Below are 23713 nucleotides of genomic sequence, written 5' to 3'. Positions count from 1 at the left end.
AACACACTGCCTGGCAAAGAGTTTGTACTGAACATAGGTATCCGGAAAAAAAAAGAGGTCCTGATCACTCACTCAATAAGGGGACAGAGGGAGGAGTGTCAGCTCCAGCGCCACCACTAACCAGCAGTGTGATGTGGGGACTACTTTCAAGAGCCTCAGTTTCCTGGTGTCTTAAGTACACGGGTTGAACTGTAAGAATCCTAAGCTGATGTAAATTCTTTGTGAAATGCAGCAGAGTATAAATAAAGAGGGGGAGTCTACGTGCCATTTCTTGCTCTAACCTTCTCAGATTCTTGGATTATCTAGCACATGAGCCAAACCAAAGCAAAAGGGAGAAAAATTAAAACCATAAAGTGACACGGCGCATGAAGAATACATCTATCTTTCCTGACGGTGTTACACAGGCCTTGAGCATGCACTATTAAGTGAAGAGACGGTTACTGCTCTTCCGGGCGCACAGCGCCTTCCTCAGCAGTCTGCTCATACACAGAAGTGAGCAGTCACCCCCGGGTGAGCCACAGCGTTTTCCCGGTGGTAATTCCCTTTCCCATCAGGTTTCCCCATCGAATAACACGAGAGAGCTCAGCTCCAGCTTAGAGCTGGATGCCAACAGGACACGTTTGCTGCAGATTCGGAGCTCATGGGGCGGAGTATATTCGGCAGTAATTAAACAGACAGCTTTTCATCTCTCTCTCAAAGGTTACCAGCATTAAAAATACGGCTGCACATAAATTCTTATTGAGAAATCATGATTAACTGGACCAAGTTAGTGCAAATCAGCCAAGTCATCCTTTTATAATTTAACGGTTTTCCCCAAATTAGTATGACTTTAATGGCCTTTAAAGTCTATATTAATTTTTTTAAACCTCTCAGAACAGAAAACCTGCAATTACTCTTGGTGGAGAGAAGAAAGCTAGCATAAGTCACAGTTCATAACCCTTTACAATCCACTTACCCGTGAGTGTTCACGCACCTCAGCATCACGGACGGGGGGACCTACACGCAGCAAGTTTAAAGAGAAAGAAGCAGGAAGGGGAGGAAACCGAAGGAGAGAGGGCAGCTATGCTCCAACAAGCAGTTAACCTGAAGGACTCGGGGGACCTCTGGCCCCCCGATTCTACGACTCTCACAAGGAACAAAATCTGCTTGCTTTATAACTAACCTTTCCTCTCCCATATAATTAACGTAAGTTTCCCAGGCCCGGGTGCCCCATGCAGGACACAGTCAGGAATTGTAATGTTTGTTGGTGTTTTTACAATTATCTTTCACAGCTGTTGGGGGAGTGGTGACAGAGTTCTGACACAGATAAGATGAAAACAGCTTTCCAGAGCACGGAGCCCTGGGTGCGCCCGTCCGTATCGCTGTCCCTATGACAATTTGTGCTGTTCCTCCACGCACTCCAAGTACAGGGACGGGACCTTATCTCTTTGCATCCCAGCTGGTAGCAGGGTACCTGGCAGACAGCAGGTGCGCTAGACATGTCTCTGCAATGAAAGAGATCCCAAAAGGCAGGAGAAAGATATGAAAGCAGAACTATCCAAACCATGCCCTGTGCTTTCCAAGCTGTTTCAATGGGTTCATGACCGCGTGCTGCCTGTAGTCAGCCAGCACACAGCGATTCCCTGGCTGGGCCACGGGAGCAATGTCTACACTGTGCATCACTGACAGCCTGCCTCACCCTCAGTGGATGCAGGGGCAGACACCTGCCTCAGTTGGGCCAATCAGATTCTCTCTCCCAGGGACTCAACATTGAGAACAGACACATGGAGATCAGATGCGCAACAGGCAGACACCCCAACGGGAACGCCCCAGGCTAAACAAGGGCCGGAATGCCACTCTCCTGACATCTCTAGAGTCACCCAGCTCCTTCTCTTCAGAGTCTTAGCTGTTTGGCTCCTTCTTAAGAGTCCATGAGACATCCCTGCTTTCTTACAATACATTCTCCTCTTAATTTAAGCTGGCTCCAGGTCACCTTGATTGGCTGAAACTCAACAACAGAGCTCTGATTTTGTTTTTAATATATATGTTAGTTTATTTAATAAATATTTATACTATGGATATGGAGATGAATAAAACATGATTCCTCCCTTTGATGATATTAGCAATTAGTGAGGAACACAGCTAAGTAAACAGACAATTACAATACTGGCATTACTATCCAGAGGCTGTCAGTTTAGTTTTTCTCCAAAAGGATGCTAGGAACACCCCCAAATTCAGCAACTTGTTTGTAGAATATATTTATATTTATGACAAACACACATTCTGGATCCTGAATTCAATTCTATTTTGTTATAAAAATACACTCATATTGGTAAAAATCATGCAGCTCGCGTTAGGTAGATTCTAAGGCTCCCAAATTGCTGACCTGGTTTACAGACCGTGAGCAGGAATATGTCACTTCCACGGTTAGGTTATATTAAACAGCACGGCTGACTTTAACATAAAGGGGGAGTATCAGGTTGGGTGTGAGTGAATCACACGGGCCCTTTACGTCTGGAGACCCCACTTCTCCGAGCCTCAGTGTCTGGATCTGCAAGTCAGGAGCTTGGTTTACAGAATCCGAAGGAGCACCTGGAGGCCAGAGACAGGAGGTGAGGGATCAGAAGCACCACTGCTGGCTCGAGGACAGGGGGCCGCGAGACAATGAACGTGAGTGTGAGTGGCCTCGAGGAGCTGAGGGCCGTCCCCATCTGAGACCCAGCAAGGAAACAGGCTCAACAAGACGAGCCTAAAGTTGATTTTTCCGCAAGGCTCTAGAAGAGAACTCAGCCCGGCCAACACTTGACTTCTGCCTTGTGGTACCCTGAGCAGAGAACCCCGCCATGCTGTGCCAGACTTCTGACCTACACAACTGTGAGCCAATAAATAGGTGTTGTTTTAAGCTGCTAAGTTGGTGGTAATTTGTTACACAGCAAGAGAAAACTAATACACAACAAAACTCTCATTTGGAAAACAGTCATCAGAAACATCACATTTGAGTTCTCACCATGTACCACTGCTCTAAACGCTTTTCATAGATTAACTCATTTCACCTTCATGACAACTCTATGTGGCAGTCACATTATTTTCTTCATTTTACACAGAGTTAAGTAACCTGACCAAACTCACAAAGCTAATCAATAGCAGAGCTGAAATGCAAACCCGGCAGTCTGGTTTCAAAACCTACTCTTTCAACTACTACACTACAGTGTTTCTCATTTTAATAGCCCGTCCCAGAGCCACATAAGTCTTCTCTCCAACACCCAGGCGAATATGCCCAGATCCATCCTGGGGAAAAGTCCTCCTAGGTCACAATTTACTCTTAAAGCTCTTTCTCATTTTCCTTAGGGTAAGGTGCAGGTGCCCTGACTCCACCCACTTTTCATACTTAGGTTGAGTGTCATATCCATATCACCCACCCCTTAGATGGATAGAATGACTGTGAAATCAGTGACACAGCCACTGTGACGGCAGTGCAGGGAGAGAGGTGAAGACACCGTGGAGTGAGTCCCTCCACTCTTCTGTGACGGTCATCGGGATGTTCCTAAATCCTCTGGCTTGTGCTTTTCCTCCTCCTTAATTTGGGCCTTGATGAACCAGGTTTCCTTTTCTGCCTTGGTAATCCCAGAAACACACGCTGAGATGGAACCATGTTGCCTGGGTAGCTCAGTGACCACGGTGAGCAGAGAGGCCCCCTTGCTGAGCACTGACAGCCACGTAACATGAGAAAGAAAGAAACTTGTTTTAAGCCACTGAGTTTTGCAGCTGTTAGTTACTGAAGCATAACTGAGTCTATCTTGACTCAAACATGCTCTAAGTTTATTCCATAATATATACCTATTTTTTTTTCTTGGAGGAAGATTAGCCTTGAGCCAACTACTACCAGTCCTCCTCTTTTTGCTGAGGAAGACTGGCCCTGAGCTAACATCCATGCCCATCTTCCTTTACTTTATACATGGGACACCCGCCACAGCATGGCTTTTGCCAAGCAGTGCCACGTCCACACCCGGGATCTGAACCGGCAAACTCCAGGCCACCAAAAAGCCAAACGTGCGAACTTAACTGCTGCACCACCAGACCAGCCCCAAAACCTATTTTTAAAGTCATGCTTCTACCTTACTCCAGCTAAAAACTGGAAACAACCCAATGTCCACCTAGAGGAGAGTGGATCAACAAACTGTGGCATATTCATAGATTGGAATATTACTCAATATTTAAAGGAACAAACCATTAACACACATAACAACACGGATAAATCTAAAAAAAATAGGTAAAATGAAAGAAACCAGACCACACAAGCATAAAGGGTGATAGAAATCAGGAAGTGTTGGCTCTGGGAAGGAGGGGTTGACTGGAAAGCAGCACCGGCCAACTTTCTGGGGTGAAGGAAGGCACTCTAGTTTTGTTTGGGGTGATGGTTACACAGGAAATGCTTCGTATTATCAAACTCAATAAACTGAACACTTAAAGCCTATTGCACTGAGTGTAAGTTGTACCCCAATTAAAAAATAAGTTTATTATGATATGGAGTATAAGACAACTATACTATTCCGGAAAGAAATCTAGATCAAGGCAGACCTAGGCAAAGGTACAGATTCTCTCACTGATAAGATACTAAACAATTTTTTAAAATCTTGACTTCTTAATCTATAAAATTGGGATAATATCTTCTAATAGAATTGCTGTGAGATAATGTAAATGTCAAAGCACAATAATGATAGTTAACATTTAATGTCTTATGGTTTGAGGATGTTCAGTCTCAGATGCTCAAATTTCCAGGTGCTAAGTCCTCAATTACCTTTAATTCGTTCAGTCATCAATCCTTAGATCAAAGAAATCGCCGAGTCTAATGCTTCCATTCTAAAGACTTCATCCTTTCTTCTCGTCCCACCGTCTCCATCCTAGTTCATGTGCTTTTCGCACTGTCTGTACTATGACAACGGCGTCCCTACTGCTTCTCCTGTTCTGCTTTTTCTGTGTCTCAACCAATCCAGATCACTCCCCCCTCCACTGCGACAGCCACGCCTGGAAGTGCACCTGCTGCCCCTCTACCCCCAGCTCCCTCTGCTGATGCCTGTTCTGCCCGTTGTGTAATTAGTTATGCGCACGTCTTGCGAGTACTTGGAGAACTTCTTACTTAATGCTGTGGTCTGATATAGCATCTGACATACTGAAGGTACTCAATAAACACCTGAATTAAATTTGTTCATTCAGCTTGGACTCAATTCTTTCCTATTTAAGTCTACCCAGGTAGCATTAACCAGCTTTTGCTGTACTCACTTCTCTAACAGTGACCTCTCTCTCTCCTCTGAATTTCTAAACTATGTACACGACTTTTCTCAGCAACTTCCTCCTATTCTTCTAATAATAGGTCACTACATTCTCGGAAGCCCACATATGTCATATACAGGGATTTGTTGATAAAACCCTGTAGGTTTATTCTTCATCCATCAAAGTTGTAACCATAATTCAAATTGTAATAAGAGATTTCATTAACACGTTATTTGAAGCACCAATCCAACAACTATTGACTAATTCCTTAGGATAAATATGACATATTTTCTCCAATATAAACTGTAAAAGAATACTACAAATTGTGGTCAAAATAAAGATTAGTGGGCTATGAGAACATACATATCCTTCAGGAAACCACAATGAGCCAATGACAACAATTTCTGAATGAGGAGCAAAGAAAGGACATTTGATGTAATGTGTGGTTTGTAGAATGCCTTAACTTTTCCTTAGCTTTTCATTTATCAGGGTCTGAGGTATCTCCAAGGAACATTTCTACTTCTTTTCCAAGTGAAAGTGTGTTCCATCTAAAATTCATATGAAATCCAAAGGACCTTGAATAGCCAAACAATCTTGAAAAAGAGAAGAACAAAGTTGGAGGTCTTGCCCTTCCTGATTTCAAAACTTAGTACAAAGCTACGGTAATCAAGAGTGTGGTACGGGCATAAAGACAGACATATAAACCAATGGAATAGAATAGAGAGCCCTGAAATAAACCATCACATATATGGTCAAACGATTTTCAACAAGAGTACCAAGACCATCCAATGAGGAAAAGATGATCTTTTCAACAAATGGTGCTGGGAAAACTGGATCTCTATATCTAAAGGAATGAAGTTGAATTCTTCTCCTACATGATATACAAAAATTAACTCAAAATGGATCAAAGATGCAAGAGCTAAAACTATAAAACTCTTAGAAGAAAACACAGAGGAAAAGCTTTGTGACATTGAACTTGGGCAATGATTTCTTGGACATGACACCAAAAGCACAACAGTTACAACAAAAATGGATAAAAGAGACTACATCAAAATGAAAAGCTTCTGTGCATCAAAGGACACAATCAACAAAGTAAAAAGACAAACTATGGTTTGGGAGAAAATACTTGCAAATCATATTTGATAAGGGTTTAATACCCAGAATATATAAAGAATTCCTACAGCTCAACAACAACAAAACAACCAACCTGATTAAAAAATAGCCAAAGGATTAGTAAAGAAATTTCTCCAAAGCAGATATGCAAATGGCCAATAAACATATGAAAAGATGCTCCACATCACTAATCATCAGAGAAAAGCAAATCAAAACCACAATGAGACACCACCTCACATCCAATAGGATGGCTACTAACCAAAAAAACCAGAAAATAACAAATGTTGGTGAGGTCGTAGAGAAATTGGAACCCTTGTCCACTGCTGGGAGGAATGTAACATGGTACAGCTGCTATGGAAAACAGTATGGCGGTCCCTCAAAAAATTAAAAGTTGAATTACCATACAATTCACCAATTCTACTTCTGAGTATATATCCAAAAAATTGAGAGTAGAGTCTCAAAAAGACATTTATTTGTACACTCATGTTCATAGCAGCATTATTCACAATACTCAAAACGTTGAAGCAACCCAAGTGTCCCTCGACACACGAATGGATAAATAAATGTGGTCCATCCATCACTTGAATATTATTCAGCCTTAAAAGGGAAGGAAATTGTGACATATTCTACAACATGGATGAACCTTGAAAATATTATGGTAAGTGAAATAAGCCAGTAACAAAAGGACCAATGCTGTATGATTCCACTTTTATGAGGTACCTAGCACAGTTAAATTCAGAGACAGAAAGCAGAATGGTGGTTGTCAGGGGCTGGTCGAGGGAAGGGAGGATGAGGAGTTATTTTTTAACAGGCACATATAGATTCTCAGTTTTGCAAGATGTAGTGAGTTCTAGAGATACACGATCGTGACGGTTGTACAACATGAATGCACGTAATGCCACTGAACGGTACACTTAAAAATTGTTAAGATAGATTTTATGTTATGCACATTTCACCGCAATTTAAAAAAATTAGCTAAGCAGGACAAGAAAAAGTCCAAGTGTGATGAGAATATGTTTGAATTATTTAGATTATCACTTAAAATCATTATTGTCTCCAGGACCACTCTGGTCCTGGCACTTGGAAATTCATGTTCACTAAACCCACAGGATCTTATTTTATGCCAACAAAATAGCACTGCATCGAAAGCAGAAGTTGTGTGCCTGAATTCAGCCTGGAATCCTGAGTCGGCTGACTTAATTTTTTTGCGACCTGTTCTAAAATGAGCACAACTACAATCTAGTGTCCAGCACATCGTTAGGCACCCACAAAAGGTGAACAAACGAGGAACACACAAACACAACTAAACAGGCCTGGAGATCATTTTCTGATTGTACCAAATAGTGATGTGAGACATCAGAGGACAAAAATAATAAACTCTGCGTTTCTTATATTAACTGGAAGAAGACAGTGAACTAACATCCACCCAGGAAACCTCCATGTAAATGACCCAGAAGTGACATATAAAACAAAGCAAATCACGACATCTCAGCAGGAAGAAGAGATTCTAGTAGGTATTTCTAACTATGTGAACAGATTGAACAGTTTCCAGTTTCCAACTGGAAGAAACCACCAAAACAGCTGACTATGCTGAATCTGAAGTAAATGTCCAGCCACAGTGGAACTGTGAATTTTATTTATTTACTCGGTCTTCCAACAATGTCACCCCTAATGAGGGCTGCAGGAGTCACAGGGTACCCAGACCCACAGCATTACAAAGGGGGCCCCAGGCAAGTTCTGAAGAACTGTTGCCAGCCATGCAGAGAAAGGAGGCTCACAAAATATCTGGCAGTGCAGGCTGGCGGGGGGGTAATACGGGGAGCTCAGGCCCGGATGGGATGGACAACTTAGCCTGCTAAGTTTCTCCCAGAGGTTGTTTCTAAAAGACAGTGTAGTAGACACCCTCAGCCATTAACCTCTCCATCCTGGCTGCGAAGCCCAAATGCTGTTCAGATATCCAGCCCTCACCATACAGCCCTGTGCTGGGGAAGGTGACGCCTCCCCTACCCACCCCCGGCATAAATCCTGCCTGACTCCTCCGAGATAATCATGGTAAACTCATTTTAAGAGCTGGGATGGTTTGGCAATGGAAATGTGTCATATTGGAGACTTGTATGGGGGTCTGGTGCTCTACTAACAGAGTCTGAAGGATAAACGCTTCCCAGAATCAAGGCCAAAAGCCTACACGTGACAAGAAGATGTGCAGAAGGAACCAAACATCTCACTCTATTTGCTCACGGTTTGTTCGGATTGCTCACGTTTATCACCCTTCCCCTTCATTAGGATTCTCCAGCAGCAAGCAACAGAAATGTACTCGGGCCAACCAAAGCAAAAGGGAATTTATTAGAGGGATACTGGAGTCTTACAATACACAGGCAGGCCACTCGATCAGACTGGGAACAGACAGGAGCTCAGAGACCCCCAGAGGACAGAGAAGCAGGAAGCAGAGTGACATTGCTGCAGGAACGTCTGCTCAGGGTCCTCTGGCTCCCCGAATAAACACCTTTCATACAGACTCACTCGTCTTACTTGTTTCCTATTCTAAGCCTAAGGGATCTTATTGCCCAAGCTGGGGTCACATGACCACCCACTGGCCACACCTCGGTACTGAAAGAAAGATCTGGATCCTCCAGCTTCTATGGAGAGAGAGAGAGGCATCTAGATGTACCGTTTTTACTGGCCCACCATCCTACATACACTGTATGTGTGTGTGCCTGCGAGCATGTGTCTGTTTCGGGAAGGGAGTCCACTTAAGGACATAGGCATTCTACAGGGAAAGGAGTATAGACACTGACCAGCAAAGAAGAAAAAAAAGAAAAGAGAGGAAGGAGGGAGGAAGGGAGGGAGGGAGGGAGGAAGGAAGGAAGAGAAAGGCCCACATCATCCCTGTGACCATCACAATCGGGCATTTCTGAGTGCCAAGAAGTAAACAAATACTGTCATAATTCCCACAAGCTGGCACTATGCTAAGGAAAGGAAGAAGCAAAGGAAAAACTGCCAATTCTACCTACGAAGTAAAAAACCTGATTTTCAAAGATACTTTACAAGTCATAACAAGAAAGACGGGCTTGCTGTTTGGCAGCAGCACTTTACCTAACTCGCTGAACTCACCCAATGCTTGAATGGCTCTGCAAAATCTTTGGTCACTTCAGATTGTCTAACTATAACCAACCTCAAAAAAGTAAAATTTATGGCTACTCTGGATATTCAAAACAATATGCCATAGGCTCTCAAGATGATTCTGGAAATTTATGACCCAATGGGATCATAACTGGATGAAACATACGTGTTCCCAAGGTTACCACAATGTCAAAGGGAAGAACGCTTCTTATTTGGATATAGAAATTCCAATGTCTTTGACAAAAGATCAAAACACTCCAAATCTACCTTGTTCTTGAACTAAAAGGCTTATAAATTCTGCTTACAAATATAAAATTAATAGATAATTAAAATGACTATTTAAAATAGCACACGAACAAGTACTGAACAAATGAAGTGGAGGCAGCATCTGAGAGCATGGGAAACTACGGGTCTCTCATGCCTTAAACCTGTGAGACGCCCTCCCTGCGTCTCCCAACAGAGCTCAGCGCTAGCGATGAGCCTCCTGGCACACACCCCTGGATGAGAATCCACTGTGCACTTGGAAAGGGCACTGCATTCTTCAACAGTCCACGAGAGCCGGAAAGACGCTTCCTGACTGAATTCAAAACAAACGGTGTGCACAGCAGTTCTCACCCAACGGGACAGTCCTGGGGAGGGGCTGCTTTTCTCCTACAAGGAAAGGCCCAGCACACTGGGTGTAGCATCTCCTTCCGGAAACCTCTGGGATTCTGTACCTCCTGCCTTTGCTTACGTACCCTTCAGGTCTGAGCTGAAGTAGCTTTCCCTGTGGCACCTTCCCGTAGCTCCAAAGACTAGGTCAGCTGTGTCGCCTACATGTTCCTACAGCTCCTACAGCACATCCTACAGTGATTACCGCACCTCTGTCACCGCACAAGGCCCCAGACGGCTCACTCTCTGCCTCCTCCTCTAAGGCAGAGACTGTGTCCTCCCCATCACTGACCCACGACACCAGCACAAGGAGGCACTTGGCAAATACTTGTCAGACAAATGATGAGTATTTCTTTATGAATGTGAAACTCATGCTTGTTCCCACAATGTTTTGTCCCTCCTATTTGTCAAAGCTCAATATAAAGAATCAAAAGCACAGGCAGGACTTTAAAAGAGGCATTCGGTCTCCTTCTCCAGGTAGGCTTCTCCCAGAGATGACTCTGATGCTCACATCGGTTTCAAGTAAATCCCATGTTTTAGAGACATGGCTGGAGGATGACGGGCCTCACTACATTTTTTTTTTTTTTTAAAAGATAAGCACCTGAGCTAACAACTGTTGCCGATCTTTTTTTTTTTTTTTTTCTGCTTTATCTCCTCAAACCCCCCAGAACATAGTTGTATATCTTAGTTGCAGGTCCTTCTAGTTGTGGGAGGTGGGATGCCGCCTCAGTGTGGCCTGACGAGCAGTGCCATGTCTGTGCCCAGGATCCGAACCCTGGGCCGCCACAGAGGAGCACGTGAACTTAACCACTCGGCCACGGAGCCGGCCCCCTCACTACATTTTTAATTACAGAGACAAGACATATGTCCAATTGACACAGTAAGGGGGTCCCGCGGCGAGTCCGCTCCGCTCGGCTGGGCTTGACGGCCGGCACTAAATCCTTCCAAGGGCTTCAGCTTCGTTTGGCCTCCTTTGGCGCCAGGAGACTTTACACAGTCTACGTTTTCCACATGTAAATGTAATTAAGTAAGGGAGAGCGAGCTGCTATACGTGACATTTAATTTTCCACAGTGGGGGAAGGTGCAATGAGCTGCAGGCAAGATTGCCCGTCTCCTCGGATCCCGCACAGCCAAACGCAGCAATGCACCCCACCTGTCACACAGCTTTCCTCCTGTTCTTCAACTGGCGTGCTGGCATAGAGGGGATGATGTCAAACACAAAAAGCCAGAGAACGGAATCTGAGGTATGTGGTCAGAGCCCAGACAGCCATACACATCTGGATGACCCAGAGTGGAACAGTGTCGTTTATCCAAGTCCATGAGTGCCACAGGGCACCATTACACAATTACAGGACTGTCCAAAATCTAACGATGTGGGAAAAAACGGGGACATGTGATTATGTAAGTCATGTACACATGGCAGCAACCTGCTAATTTTCACCAATGACTCCAGACCCCTTGTGACTTATAGATCAATTAGTCTGTGAGTAAACACAAGTGTTAAACGAATATGACAAGGACGTGGTCACACACACGCATACGTCACCATAGACAGAGGCCCTGTTCACTCAGACACTGCCTGTGGCATACTTTAACAGCTTTCTGCAATTACTGTACTGCTGATCACACTCCCAGACCTGCGGCCAGTTCCCATTTTTATCTCAATTGTCAGTAAGTTTGAAAAAGAGCTGCCAAGGTATAAAAGCCAAAAATTTCTGTACAATGGAACTGCACAGAGCAACAATAATTTCAACTAAGGAAGGAAATATTGTCAAATGGAAGCAGTACCTGCAAAGAAATACAATTTACAAAAATCAAGTTTTAAAGTAACGTTATATAACACAAACAAGTCAGGCAGTTTTAAAGAGAAGTACGATTACATCTGTCTGATGAGATGATTTAAGCGTTAACTTCCTAAAACTCGGTAACAAATTGATATTTAATTGCTTCAGGATTTGGTTCCAAAATAGGCAGAATCAGGGTTCTTGTAACAAAGGTCTGAAGGAGGTAATACATAAGCAGAGGCTGAAAGATGCACCGAAATGAGCAATAGGCCAGTCAGCCTGAGAGAGAGAGGAGGGCAGGCTGCATCGCACCTGAACGCACACCTGAGCAGGATGCCAACCCACACAAGGCAGAACTGATGAGCAGCAACGTATTTCCTCTTTTGATTTCCTTAAGTGCTTTAAATTCTGACACTGTTTGATATCACTGGCCTCAGTTAAATCTATTACACTATATTTTATGGACATGGGATTAGTTTGTGTTAATTAGACTTCTCCTTGTACATCCCTCAATTAAACAGCGTTCTACTCCTCGTTAGAATATCAGGTCATCATTAAAAAAGCAGCAGCAGCAGCTGCTGACAGAACTAAAAGAGATGTTTCAGGCAGGCTGTGCCCATGTCTCTTATTGAACATTTACCAGAAATGGTTTTACATAATGTCCGTAGCTATCTCTTCCAGCTTTTAATCATTATGATGTTAATTACAGCATTCTTAAACGGTAAATGTGCTTCACTTAAAAAGCATTCGAGATTCTGGAGTTAGATGAAGTATATATGAGGGAAGAGTTCTTTTTCCTCTTCTTTCCTTCTCCCTGACTTCTTTCCTTTTCCTTTACCTCGTTTCTCTACCCACCTTTCAACGTTTTTCTACCATCTTCATCATCATCATCTTCTTCATTATCATCACTCTAGCAGTGAACATTGTTGAGCCCATACTGCTAGGCAATTCATATGTGTTAATACATGAGACAAGTGATGAGATAGCTATGTTATCCCCATTTTACAGGTCAGGAAACTGACCCAGCTGACATACCTGGGGTAGTGAAGAGCTGGATTCCAAGCCCAGGCAGGGCGAACCCAGAGTTCCTTCTTTTAATCACTAAATCTTAGAGTTTAGTCATGCTTTAGACAGGAATTCATCATTCAGGCAAGAGTTCTCAGTCAGACGAACAGCTCCTTTTCTTACAGAAACTGAAGCATTAATTAATTAATTAATAAAATGTTGGCACACAGATAACCAGATACACATCTACTGACTCAAAGAAAGGTGTCAGCATCTCTCTCGATTCAATTTAAGCTCGTTTTCCTTCACACAGTCTAGACATGACTATGACAGTAGATTGTTCAGAATCACACCCACGTCTTTTTTCTCCTATAAAAGAAGACACAGAAAATCTTCCTAACTTAGACTATTTGGGAAAGTAGCGGGGAAAGGGACTAGAGCATGAGGAATTTTGTAGAATAATGAGTTATAGACTACGTGCATTTTTAAATCCACAAAATAAGTCAAACTAACTTACTTTGATAGTTGCCTTTGGAGAATAAATAATCTAGACTTGCTTGGTAGGAGCTGAAAGGGACTTTATCCTGTAAAGCTTTCTGAATGTCCACTATGTGCTAGGCAGCATAATCTAGTGACCACGCAGGAAAGGCGCATAATCAGGTTATATATTTTGAATGTACATTAATACTTCTAAATTGCTTAAAGCTGCATCCAGTAGGCCAGTGCTCAGCAGCATCCTCAGCTTGCTCACACTATTAATTCACTCAACAACTTCTTTCCTTGATCCTGATCTCTTCTGAACAATCAAAATTGAAATCATCATACACAAAATTAAAGGGGCTTTATTACTGTCATTAAAACGCTACTCAGCCTTCTTGTCTGTATTCTAAATAATTTCAAATCATTTAACCTTTCTTTTTTGAAGGAGGGTCCTATTTCCTAACTACTTAATTGCATTAAATGATTTCCTTTGGATACTAGTCCATGTTCTTTTTACTCTCTTTAAACGGGACGGCCCAGGGGCCAGCCCCATGGCCAAGTGGTTAAGTTTGCACGCTCTGTTTCAGTGGCCCAGGGTTTGCTGGTTTGGACCCCGGGCACGGGGACATGGCACCGTTCATCAGGCCATGCTGAGGCGGCATCCCACATAGCACAACCAGAAGGACCTATAACCAGAATATACAGCTACGTACTGGGGGCTTTGGGGAGAAGAAGAAGAAAAAAACATAAATAAAAAAGGAAGATTGGCAACAGATGATAGCTCAGGTGCCAAGCTCTAAAAAATAAATAAATAAATAAATAAAATGAGATGGCCCAGCACGGGTGATGCAGGCCCACAAACGCTGCAGATGTCCCTTCCTCAAGTCTGTTCCTGTTTTCATCATCTAACTGGAATGTTGCGACCTCTGGCAGCAGGAAGGGCAGAGAAACCCGGAAAGCCGGTCGGTGTCTGGTCGAGGGCTTCAGGAGAGTGAGCCAGAGGGGCTGTCTCAGCAGGAAGAGACGCGAGCAGGGGAAGGCTTCCCTCTCTAGAAGCAGGAGTGACACTGGAAAGCTAGAGCGTGCTCCTGAGTGGAAGGAAAAGGCGCCAGTGGGATTTCTTCAGCAGCAGGAATATTTCATCACCTGCCTCAGTGCCCACTTCTGGGAACAAAACTACCCCTGAACCCCGTGGCCCCCGGGAACGTACAGCCTCACTGACAGCTAAGGAACGAGAAGAGGAAGAATAATGATGACCGCCACTGTCACTAAACACCAGCCGACACCCTTTCAGCCGTCACTCTGTGCCAGACATTGTGCTGAGCATTTCAAATTCTGAAATATCACAAGAATGAGGTACTTGCTTTATTATCCCCATTTTACAGATGATAAGTGAGGCCCAGAGGGAAAAGAAGCAGAGCGACAGCTAACACACAGGGTTAGTTACATCACCTAAAATAATTCACTATTTTGTTAGTCCATTAACAGAAAATAAAGCCTCACTCCATTGCTGATGTGGCGACGACGGCCACCAACAAGGACTCCCAGCCCTGAGTCACTTCTGCAAAGGGCTCCTTCAGCTGGCAGGTGAGGGATGGGGACAGTGGGGCCCAGACACACACAGAGGGCTCCACCTCCTCCACTCCGGATTTCTCAGTGCCCTCAACACGAAGCTCCTGAAACTTCCCTGAGTTCTGTCGTCCTGCCTGTTCTTTGGTGAAGACGTCAATGAGTCAGCAAATGCACCCAACGATGGTGACAGGAGGAGGACAACCTAGATGGTTCTATTCTATTTATAGACAGGGTAATCAGATCAAGAAAGGGAAGAATTTTCTTAAATTGAAATACAAATGCCAGCCTCAACTACTAATTCTATCATGCGAAACGTAAATAACAGGGAAACCTCATAATCAAACAATCCATCCTTCACTTAGTTACAGTTACAAAAGGAAAACATATTTTTAGAATACAGTCATTTGGTTACACAAATAATAAAATCTCCAGGAGAGATCTTAGATTTTAGAAAACCAGATGTATCTATCTCACCTGATGAAGACCAGCTTGACCTTTGACGGGGCAGTCTTAATAATGGCAGACGCATTTTGGTGACTTCTTCCATACAGGATCTGATTGTTGATCTGATGGGGAAAAAATAAAATGCAAAAGGTACATTTATACATGCCCACAAGTGTGTACGTACATCTTTGGAATTCAAGAGTGAAGTCATTTCTAAGGGGGCACATGCAAGACTAATGCTAAAAAGCTTTATATCCTTTGTATTATAGAGTCAAACACTAATTCTAAACAGCTATTACAATCTCTTAAGTTTAGTTTTGAGTGTAGTTAATAAAGAACAGACAGCCTGTGACCCTGTTCTAAACTTCAAGAGAGCAGTGGTTGAGCTGGATGCAGAAAGTTTATGATGGATACTCCATGTCCTACAACTTAGCCAGATTCCTACACAATGTAGGAAACAGACCACACTCAGATGCCCACAGAGCTCTGCAGGGCCCGTTCACCAGACTCTGTAAACGCGTCAAGGTGATTACATAGCATGCATTTTGTTACCACAGAGGAGGTAAATACTATGTCCCCATTTTAAGTCAAATTTTTTATCAATTACACAGAAAGATTTTCCCATACACAATCAATGAGCCACCTGATTTTATTCAAGATGTGGTGGGGTTTTTAACTTGACTGAATTCACCTGAATATTGTCTAAAAATATTTACATTCTAAACTTTTTCACTCCAGATTTTTCCAGTGATATGGCTATCATGATGGCCATAATCAACCTTTATTTTATTTCATCCTATTGAGAACAGCTGGCAGAGTTTGCCCCCCATCTCTTTCATAAGTAGTTAATGATCTATCCTAGTGTCCCTATTTAACTGAGGCCCTGATAATTTCTACCATTTAAGGGATAGTACAGTATACTATATAAGGGATAGAAAAAGGGATTAAAGGATATGGTTTTTGTTTGTTTGTTTGTTTGTTTTTGATGAGGAAGATTGGCCCTGAGCTAACATCTGTGCCAATCTCTGTCTTTTTTTTTCATACGTGGGATGCCGCCACAGCATGGGGCTTGATGAGTGGTGTGTAGGTCTACACCCAGGATCTGAACCCACGAACCCCAGGCTGCTGAGGCAGAGTGTGCAAACTTAACCGCTGTGCTGTACTGGGCTGGCCCCGGATTTATGCTTTTTGTAACGAGCATCTAATTTGTCCTTAAGGTCTCTGAAATTGTGCATTTGAAGACACCTCTGAAAAAGGCATCATTTTTGTCATCACAGCTGTAATGAAAAAGCGTATAGAAGCGAAGAGTTCAAAGGATGGAATGAACATACAATATTGTGAACCGTCTACATGAAGCTGCTCCACCACCTTGAAGTGGCAGAGCCTGGATCACACCCGAGGCCACGGCAAAGACCACACTCGAGCTGCCTCCTCACTCTGCCTCTCCTACCAGCCCTCATTCTTCACCAAGACAACCACTCGCACAGAAATCCACTGATCTTCCACGCTGTCATTTCTCTGTGCCTCAGTTTCCTCTTCTCTAAAAGGAACCTAAGCACCTACTTCATAAAACTGTTGTGAAAATTAAATGAGATAATGCCCCTAAGTATTTTTGAGTAATAAAATTTGATACACAAAATATCTTTAATTTCTGTGTGTTCAAAACTACCCAGCATCCCATACACAAAATAGAGGAAGCCTGGCTCAGGGTTAATCTTCCTCACCAAAGAAAGTAAATAGATAAAAAATAAAGTATTCAGAGAAAAAAAACATGCCCACCCTCTAGATTATATATTTTCTCCTAATACTTTCATGAGGTTTTTTCCCTTATGTTTACATTTGCTTATCTAACTTACAAGGGTACGTAAATCAGTCATTCAGAGTAATGTGGAAAAGCTAACTTAATGACATAGGAAATGTCCAAAATGTATCACGCGGCAAAACCTGGTAATAAAATATTATGTCTAGCATAACCATATTTTTCAATCTCTTTAATTTACAATGAACTACAAATAAGGATCTTTAAATCCCAATTTTGGAGTGAGATGATGCGTGGAATATGCTGGATTCAATGCCTGGCATTAGGTAATTATTCACGAATGTCTCCCCCGCGGTTCCTGGCTTCTGCATTCAGAAAGTCTTTCTAAACCCATCAAACCTTCCTGTCTTTGAATTCTATGGCATTAGCTTTATAAAATTTCTCTTCCTGCACGTACACCTCACCCGACATGGCAAAGGTGGTCCTTGCTGGGCGTGAGCATCAGTGCACACGCATTTACTGAGCTGAGCTGAACTTCCGAGGGCAGGAGCCAGTGTCCCCTGCACCCCCAGATGCTCAGGCACAGCCTGCACACAGTGGCACTCAATGAGGATACCGAATCGCAGGGCGCTGGATGGAAGTGGCACTTCCATTAATAATTGCTAGCGCGCTTTCTCAGAGGTGGGCTCCAACCTCAAAGTGACCGAGATTAAAGAAAAATGCTTTTTTTTTTGTATTAGCAAAAGCTTGAGTGTATAGAAAATTGAGCTGTTTCATGTTTATTGAGATGCCTGCTTTTTAGCCATGATCCTCCATTTTGATAGAATAGACCACACGGTCCTACTATTCTGAGAGGGAAAAATTACAGCCCAAATGCAGAAAGCAGATCGTTAATTTTAATTTACTAAGAGTGAATCTGCAGCGATGCCTTCGGTGGCGCCGTCTCTGAACAGGCAGAGGCTCTGGCAGCGGAAAGGCAGAGCAGTGCGTTGCCGTGGATGCTCTTCCAGAGCCAAGGACTGTGGGGTTTGCTGCTACGGCAGCTGGCCCCCGCCAACGTTCAGAGGCCTCTGGAGAAAGTCCCCTCGCTCGGTGGAAAACTGGGAACAGAACAAGACCACAGGAAGGAGTGGAAGCTGCTTAACTGGATTAAATCTAAAAGGGAAAAGCACCTCTCGGGATGAAAAAAATCCAAGCCGAAGCCTCTTTCCTGGCCTCAGACATGACACACGAGCAGCTGCTGGGCTTCAGCAGAGGAAGGTCTCTTCTGTGCTTTCTCAGACCTTCTTTAATATGAAACAATTTCATTATTTACATGAAAGGTATATAGCTTCCCACGACATAAGCAGTTCTTGTATTTCTTTATCACTAAAGGAAACACACTCCAGAGAAAACTCAGTAAGTAATTAGAAAGAATATGACTCATTTTTTGCACAATTAACTTTACACCGTCACTTGTTCTATTTCCGAGAACCTGCTGCTCCCCGAGGGCACTGTTCTTTAAGCAACAGATGTAGGAGACCTTCTAAGTATGGCACAGGCGAAAGAGGAAGCACTCTTCATCTCCTGGAAGTCTTTCAAGCTAATTCTAATTAATAATAGCTACATGTACCGAGTGCTTGCTCTGTGCCAGAGGCTCAGCGGAGCCCCCTCTGCACAGCGTCTCACTGAGATCTCAGAACAACGGGTGTCACGTACTTGCACCAAATGATGAGTCTCCAAGAGCTTGAGGAACGTGCCCAAGCTGGTTCAGCTCTAGTTTAAAAGGCTGTAACCCTAAGGCGCACCCAGAGGTCACCTCAACTGTATGGTGTGCATAAAAGTCAGATGATCTCTAAAGGTCATCTTTATAAAGATGTGTACTAAGTAAACTGAGCAGCCACGGCAGGATGCTACTCACCCACTCTCCTAGTTCCTGGAGTTTTGGGTTACAGACGTTAGAATTAAACACTTCCCCACAGCGCACAGAGGAAATGCCCCATTGTTGACTCTGCAGCTTTTTTTGTTTGGAGGAAGATTAGCCCTGAGCTAACATTCACTGCCAGTCCTCTTTTTGCTGAGGAAGACTGGCCCTGAGCTAACATTCATGCCCATCTTCCTCTATTTTATATGTGGGACCCCTGCCACAGCATGGCTTGACAAGCAGTGCATAGGTCCACACCCGGGATCCGAACTGGCGAACCCTGGGCTACCCAAGCAGAGAGCACGAACTTAACTGCTGCACCACCGGGCTGGCTGACTGTGGGGCTTTTGAAGGCCCAAACGCACTACGGAGTCCCATAAGACCGTGCCTTTCTCTTTGTGCAAACTGCACCCCAAACAATACTATACACTTATTATACACTTTTTCATTGTACAAATATATATGGATTGACCACCCTTTTAATTTTTCTGACCCAAACCAAAGGAAAACAATTAAAATATTTCATTTTGGGGCAAACACTGCTCCCATCCTTTCAGAATATGAGTAATCATTCAGATTATCTAGAAACTGGAAAAACATTATTATTTTCCATTTGCTTCCAGTAAACTGAGAAGTAGAGAAACTAAGTACCTTTCCCAAAGTTTCTCCTTTCAAAGGTGACTCGATATATGGAAAGAATAATAAATTCAGATATGTCCTTATCTTTGATCTTACCTTATAATGGCGGGAAGTCCTGATTTGGCATTTCCACTCCACCCAAATAATCTATTATCTTAAAATCTGAGATCTACAACTCTTCCGTTCAAGGGTAACCATATATCCTAATTCTTCTGGAGCAGTGCACTTTGTGCATGTTGTTCCACTTATTAGTAGTGCTCCCTCTCAAAAGTAACCCAGTTTGGATGATAAGTTATATCTTTATCCTACATTCATCAAGCCATGACTACGGGAAGTGTATTTCATGCCATTCGTCTTGATTTCCACATCACTAAATGAGAAAGCCAGACCAGACAGGGGATGCGGTAGAGACTCTGGGGACCTTGGCCAGCACGCAACCACTTCTCTTTGCAAGGGATGGTCCTTCAAACCTTCCAGTCACAAATACCATCCATAATGATGGGCATCCAAGTTTATATTGCTAATTATGTCACTCCAGGCTGAAGCTGGAGGCTATATGATGCAGGCTGGGACATCCAGAGTCTCTCTTTTGGGGGTTTTCAGTGGTGGCTGAGACACAGGTAATGATTCTCTACATCTCTGAGCTTCTGTGAGATGTCCATACTCTGCCACACGGATGAAGGGGCAGGAAAAGCTGTCACTTCTCGAGGCCCCCACACATCCTGATCTTCAGGCTCCAGGAGGGACAGCCATACCATTCACCAAAGGGAGTGAACTCTCCTTTTTTTTGGTTAAATTACCTTGAACTAATTTCTGGTTTTTGCCATCGAAAAGTCTGCCAATACAGTATCTGGGGTCCCTCCTAACTTTAAATATTGATCAGTACATCCAGGTGACACACCTCCCTCCATCTCCTGGTCTTGTGCTTGCTCAGACACTCAGTAATTTCCCTGAAGGCATTCAAAAGGAAAAAAAGAAGAGAGAGACAAAGGAAGGCTTTTTTTTTTTTTGAGGAAGATTAGCCCTGAGCTAACTGCCGCCAATCCTCCTTTTTTTGCTGAGGAAGGCTGGCCATGAGCTAACATCCGTGCCCAACTTCCTCCACTTTATACGTGGGACACCTGCCACAGCACGGCTTGTCAAGCGGTGCCATGTCCACACCCAGGATCTGAAACGGCGAACCCCGGGCCGCCGAAGCAGAACGTGTGCACTTAGCCGGTGCGCCACTGGGCCGGCCCCAAATGAAGGCTTTCTGTCCACAGGAGCTTTCTATGCTTTCTTATCTGTGTTTGGCTTCCTCTTCTGACTCCTGACAATGGGCCTTCAGAGATCCTCCACGTGGTCAGTAACTTCTATCTCGGCTCCATGATCCCTGGTCCCAGAAAGTCACCAACATTTTATCACAGGTAAGTTAGCTCATCTTTTCCTAAGTTCTGAATTTCCAGTGCAATGAAACATCATTCAGGAGAAAATTATAGCAGCTCTAGATACTGAAGACAACAGAACCAAATGAGAAACATCTGTATTTGTAAAAGTTATGTCATATTTTAATGAGTTTTCATTGTGATTCATATTTCCCCTCATGGGTTGGTTTCTGCTACTGTAGTGGAAAAAAAAATATATACACTTATTTGAGGGAAACTCTGTATATTTAGGTACCAGAGACAGGATACTTAATTGCAATATTTTATAATTTATAGAAGTAGAATTAGGGTTACTCCAGCAAAGATTCAGGGAAAGTAAATCCTTCTGTTATACTACATAAATGTTCACTTTAGAGGTCTCTGAGATTTGTTTCAATAAAATTAATTATTCAAAAATATCATGAAGAGATAGATTTTCAACTCCTCCTAATTTTCCATAGTTCAACTGAACATGAATATAAATTCATGCTGGAGAGTGGCTCAGCTGAATCCATTCAAAAAACTTACCAAATTTGGAGTAAAACAATTTTCTTAAGTTCAGATTAGAAATATTAATTATACAAAAATTAAAACTTAGTTCAAGGAACAGATTTGCCTGAGGTTCGAATATGTTGTGATATGTTATATTCAGCAACAGCTCCTCTGCATGAGCTTTATTAAAGGAGAAGGATTCATCACGAGCAGCGACAAGTTATCGCTAAAGAACTGAGCTGCAATTCAGGCGACTGGAAGGGCTGATAATGAGATCTGAGAGTCCTCCTGACTTCACTCTTGAATATATCCTACATTTTACATTTCAAGACAGCAGAATCTATAGGGTAACTTTTTTTTCTCTAATATACTCTTTTATTGAGTATAACACACAAGCAGGAAAAAACAAACAAATAGTAAGTATTTATAACTTGATGAATCTTTTTATAGGTTAATTTTTAATCTAACAATTTCATTTCTAAGAATTTATCCTGAAAACATTAAAAACCTGGGTGTCAAATAAGGGGTTAATGTCCCGAAATATATAAAGAACTCCTACAATTCAACAACAAAAAACCAAACAACTCCATTAAAACATGGGCAGAGGATCTGAATAGATTTTTCTCCAAAGAAGATATATGGATGTCCAACAGGTACATGAAAAGATGTTCAACATCACTAATTATTAGGGAAATGCAAATGATATCTACAATGAGATATCAACTTAGGCCTGTCAGAATGGCTGTAATTAACAAGACAAGAAATAACAAGCGTTGGAGAGGATGTGGAGAAAAAGGAACCCTCACACACTGCTGGTGGGAATGCAAACTTGTGCAGCCACTGTGGAAAACAGTATGGGGATTCCTCAAAAAATTAAGAATAGAGGGGGCTGGCCCAGTGGCATAGCAGTTGAGTTCATGCGCTCTGCTTTGGCAGCCTGGGGTTCACTGATTTGGATCCTGGGCGTGGACCTATCCACCGCTTACCAAACCATGCTGTGGCAGGCATCCCACATATAAAGTAGAAGAAGATGGGCACAGATGTTAGCTTAGGACCAGTCTTCCTCAGCAAAAAGAGAAGGATTGGCAGTGGATGTTAGCTCAGGGCTAATCTTCCTCAAAAAAAAACATTAAGAATAGAACCATCATATGATCCAGCAATTCTACTTCTGGATATTTATCCAAAGAACACGAAAATACAGATTCAAAAAGATGTATGCACCCCCATGTTCACTGCAGTATTATTCACAATAGCCACGACTTGGAAACAACCAAGGTGCCCATCAACAGATGAAAGGATAAAGACGTGATACACACACACACACACACACACACACACACACACACACACACTGGAATACTAATACTACTCAGCCATAAAAAAGATGAAATCTTGCCATTTGTGACAACAGGGATAGACGCTGAGGGTAGTATGCTAAGCGAAATGTCAGATGCAGAAAGCCCAATACTATACGATTTCACTCATATGTGGAAGATAAACAGACACATAGATACAGAGAACAGACTGGTGATTACAGAGGGGAAGGTGGCGGGGGAAGGGTGAAAGGGGCGATGGGGCACGCACATACGTATAATGATGGACGGCAACTAGACTTTCGGTGGTGAACACGATGCAGTCAACAAGGAAACGGAAATATAATGATGTACACTTGACATTTATATAACCTTATAAACCAATGCTACCTCAGAAAGAAAAAACCCAAACCCAGGCATGAAAACACCTACCACAGCCACACTCATAATAGAGAAAAAATGGAAAACGATATATTCATCAACAAAAGGTTTATTATATTTGCCATCGTACATCAATAAATGGAAAACTGTCCATTAAAAGAAGGTGAAGGCGGGTGCTATCGGTGCAGATCCACTGCCATAAAAAGGTGGCATTACTGAGTGAAAAAACTAAGTGACAAAGTAGCACGTAATCTATTTATCACATTATTTTCGTTGACGTAGAAGTTTCTGTCTGAGTCTAAAGAAAGCTCGAGTGTCTCTACCCGAGGTCAACAGCAACAGTATCCAACGCTGGGATTTAAGGTGACTTCCAGTTTGTTTTTCTACACTGATATTTTATAACT

The 23713-nt window shown here is 42.9% G+C and overlaps 1 protein-coding gene across 3 annotated transcripts in view; it reads right to left on the bottom strand.

Annotated features, from left to right (window-relative positions):
- Positions 1–23713, bottom strand: part of PATJ (PATJ crumbs cell polarity complex component) — a 305804-nt gene that overhangs the window by 100231 nt on the left and 181860 nt on the right. For all 3 annotated transcript variants that reach the window (XM_046645368.1, XM_046645370.1, XM_046645369.1), the window contains exon 29: positions 15450–15541. In XM_046645368.1, the coding sequence (XP_046501324.1) occupies positions 15450–15541 (92 nt within the window). The remainder of the gene's footprint in view (positions 1–15449; positions 15542–23713) is intronic.

The sequence above is a fragment of the Equus quagga genome, chromosome 18, assembly GCF_021613505.1.
Source record: "Equus quagga isolate Etosha38 chromosome 18, UCLA_HA_Equagga_1.0, whole genome shotgun sequence".
In the NCBI taxonomy this organism is placed as follows: domain Eukaryota; kingdom Metazoa; phylum Chordata; class Mammalia; order Perissodactyla; family Equidae; genus Equus; species Equus quagga.
The sequence above is the reverse complement of the archived record's forward strand: the minus strand, read 5'-3'. Positions and strand labels throughout refer to the sequence as shown.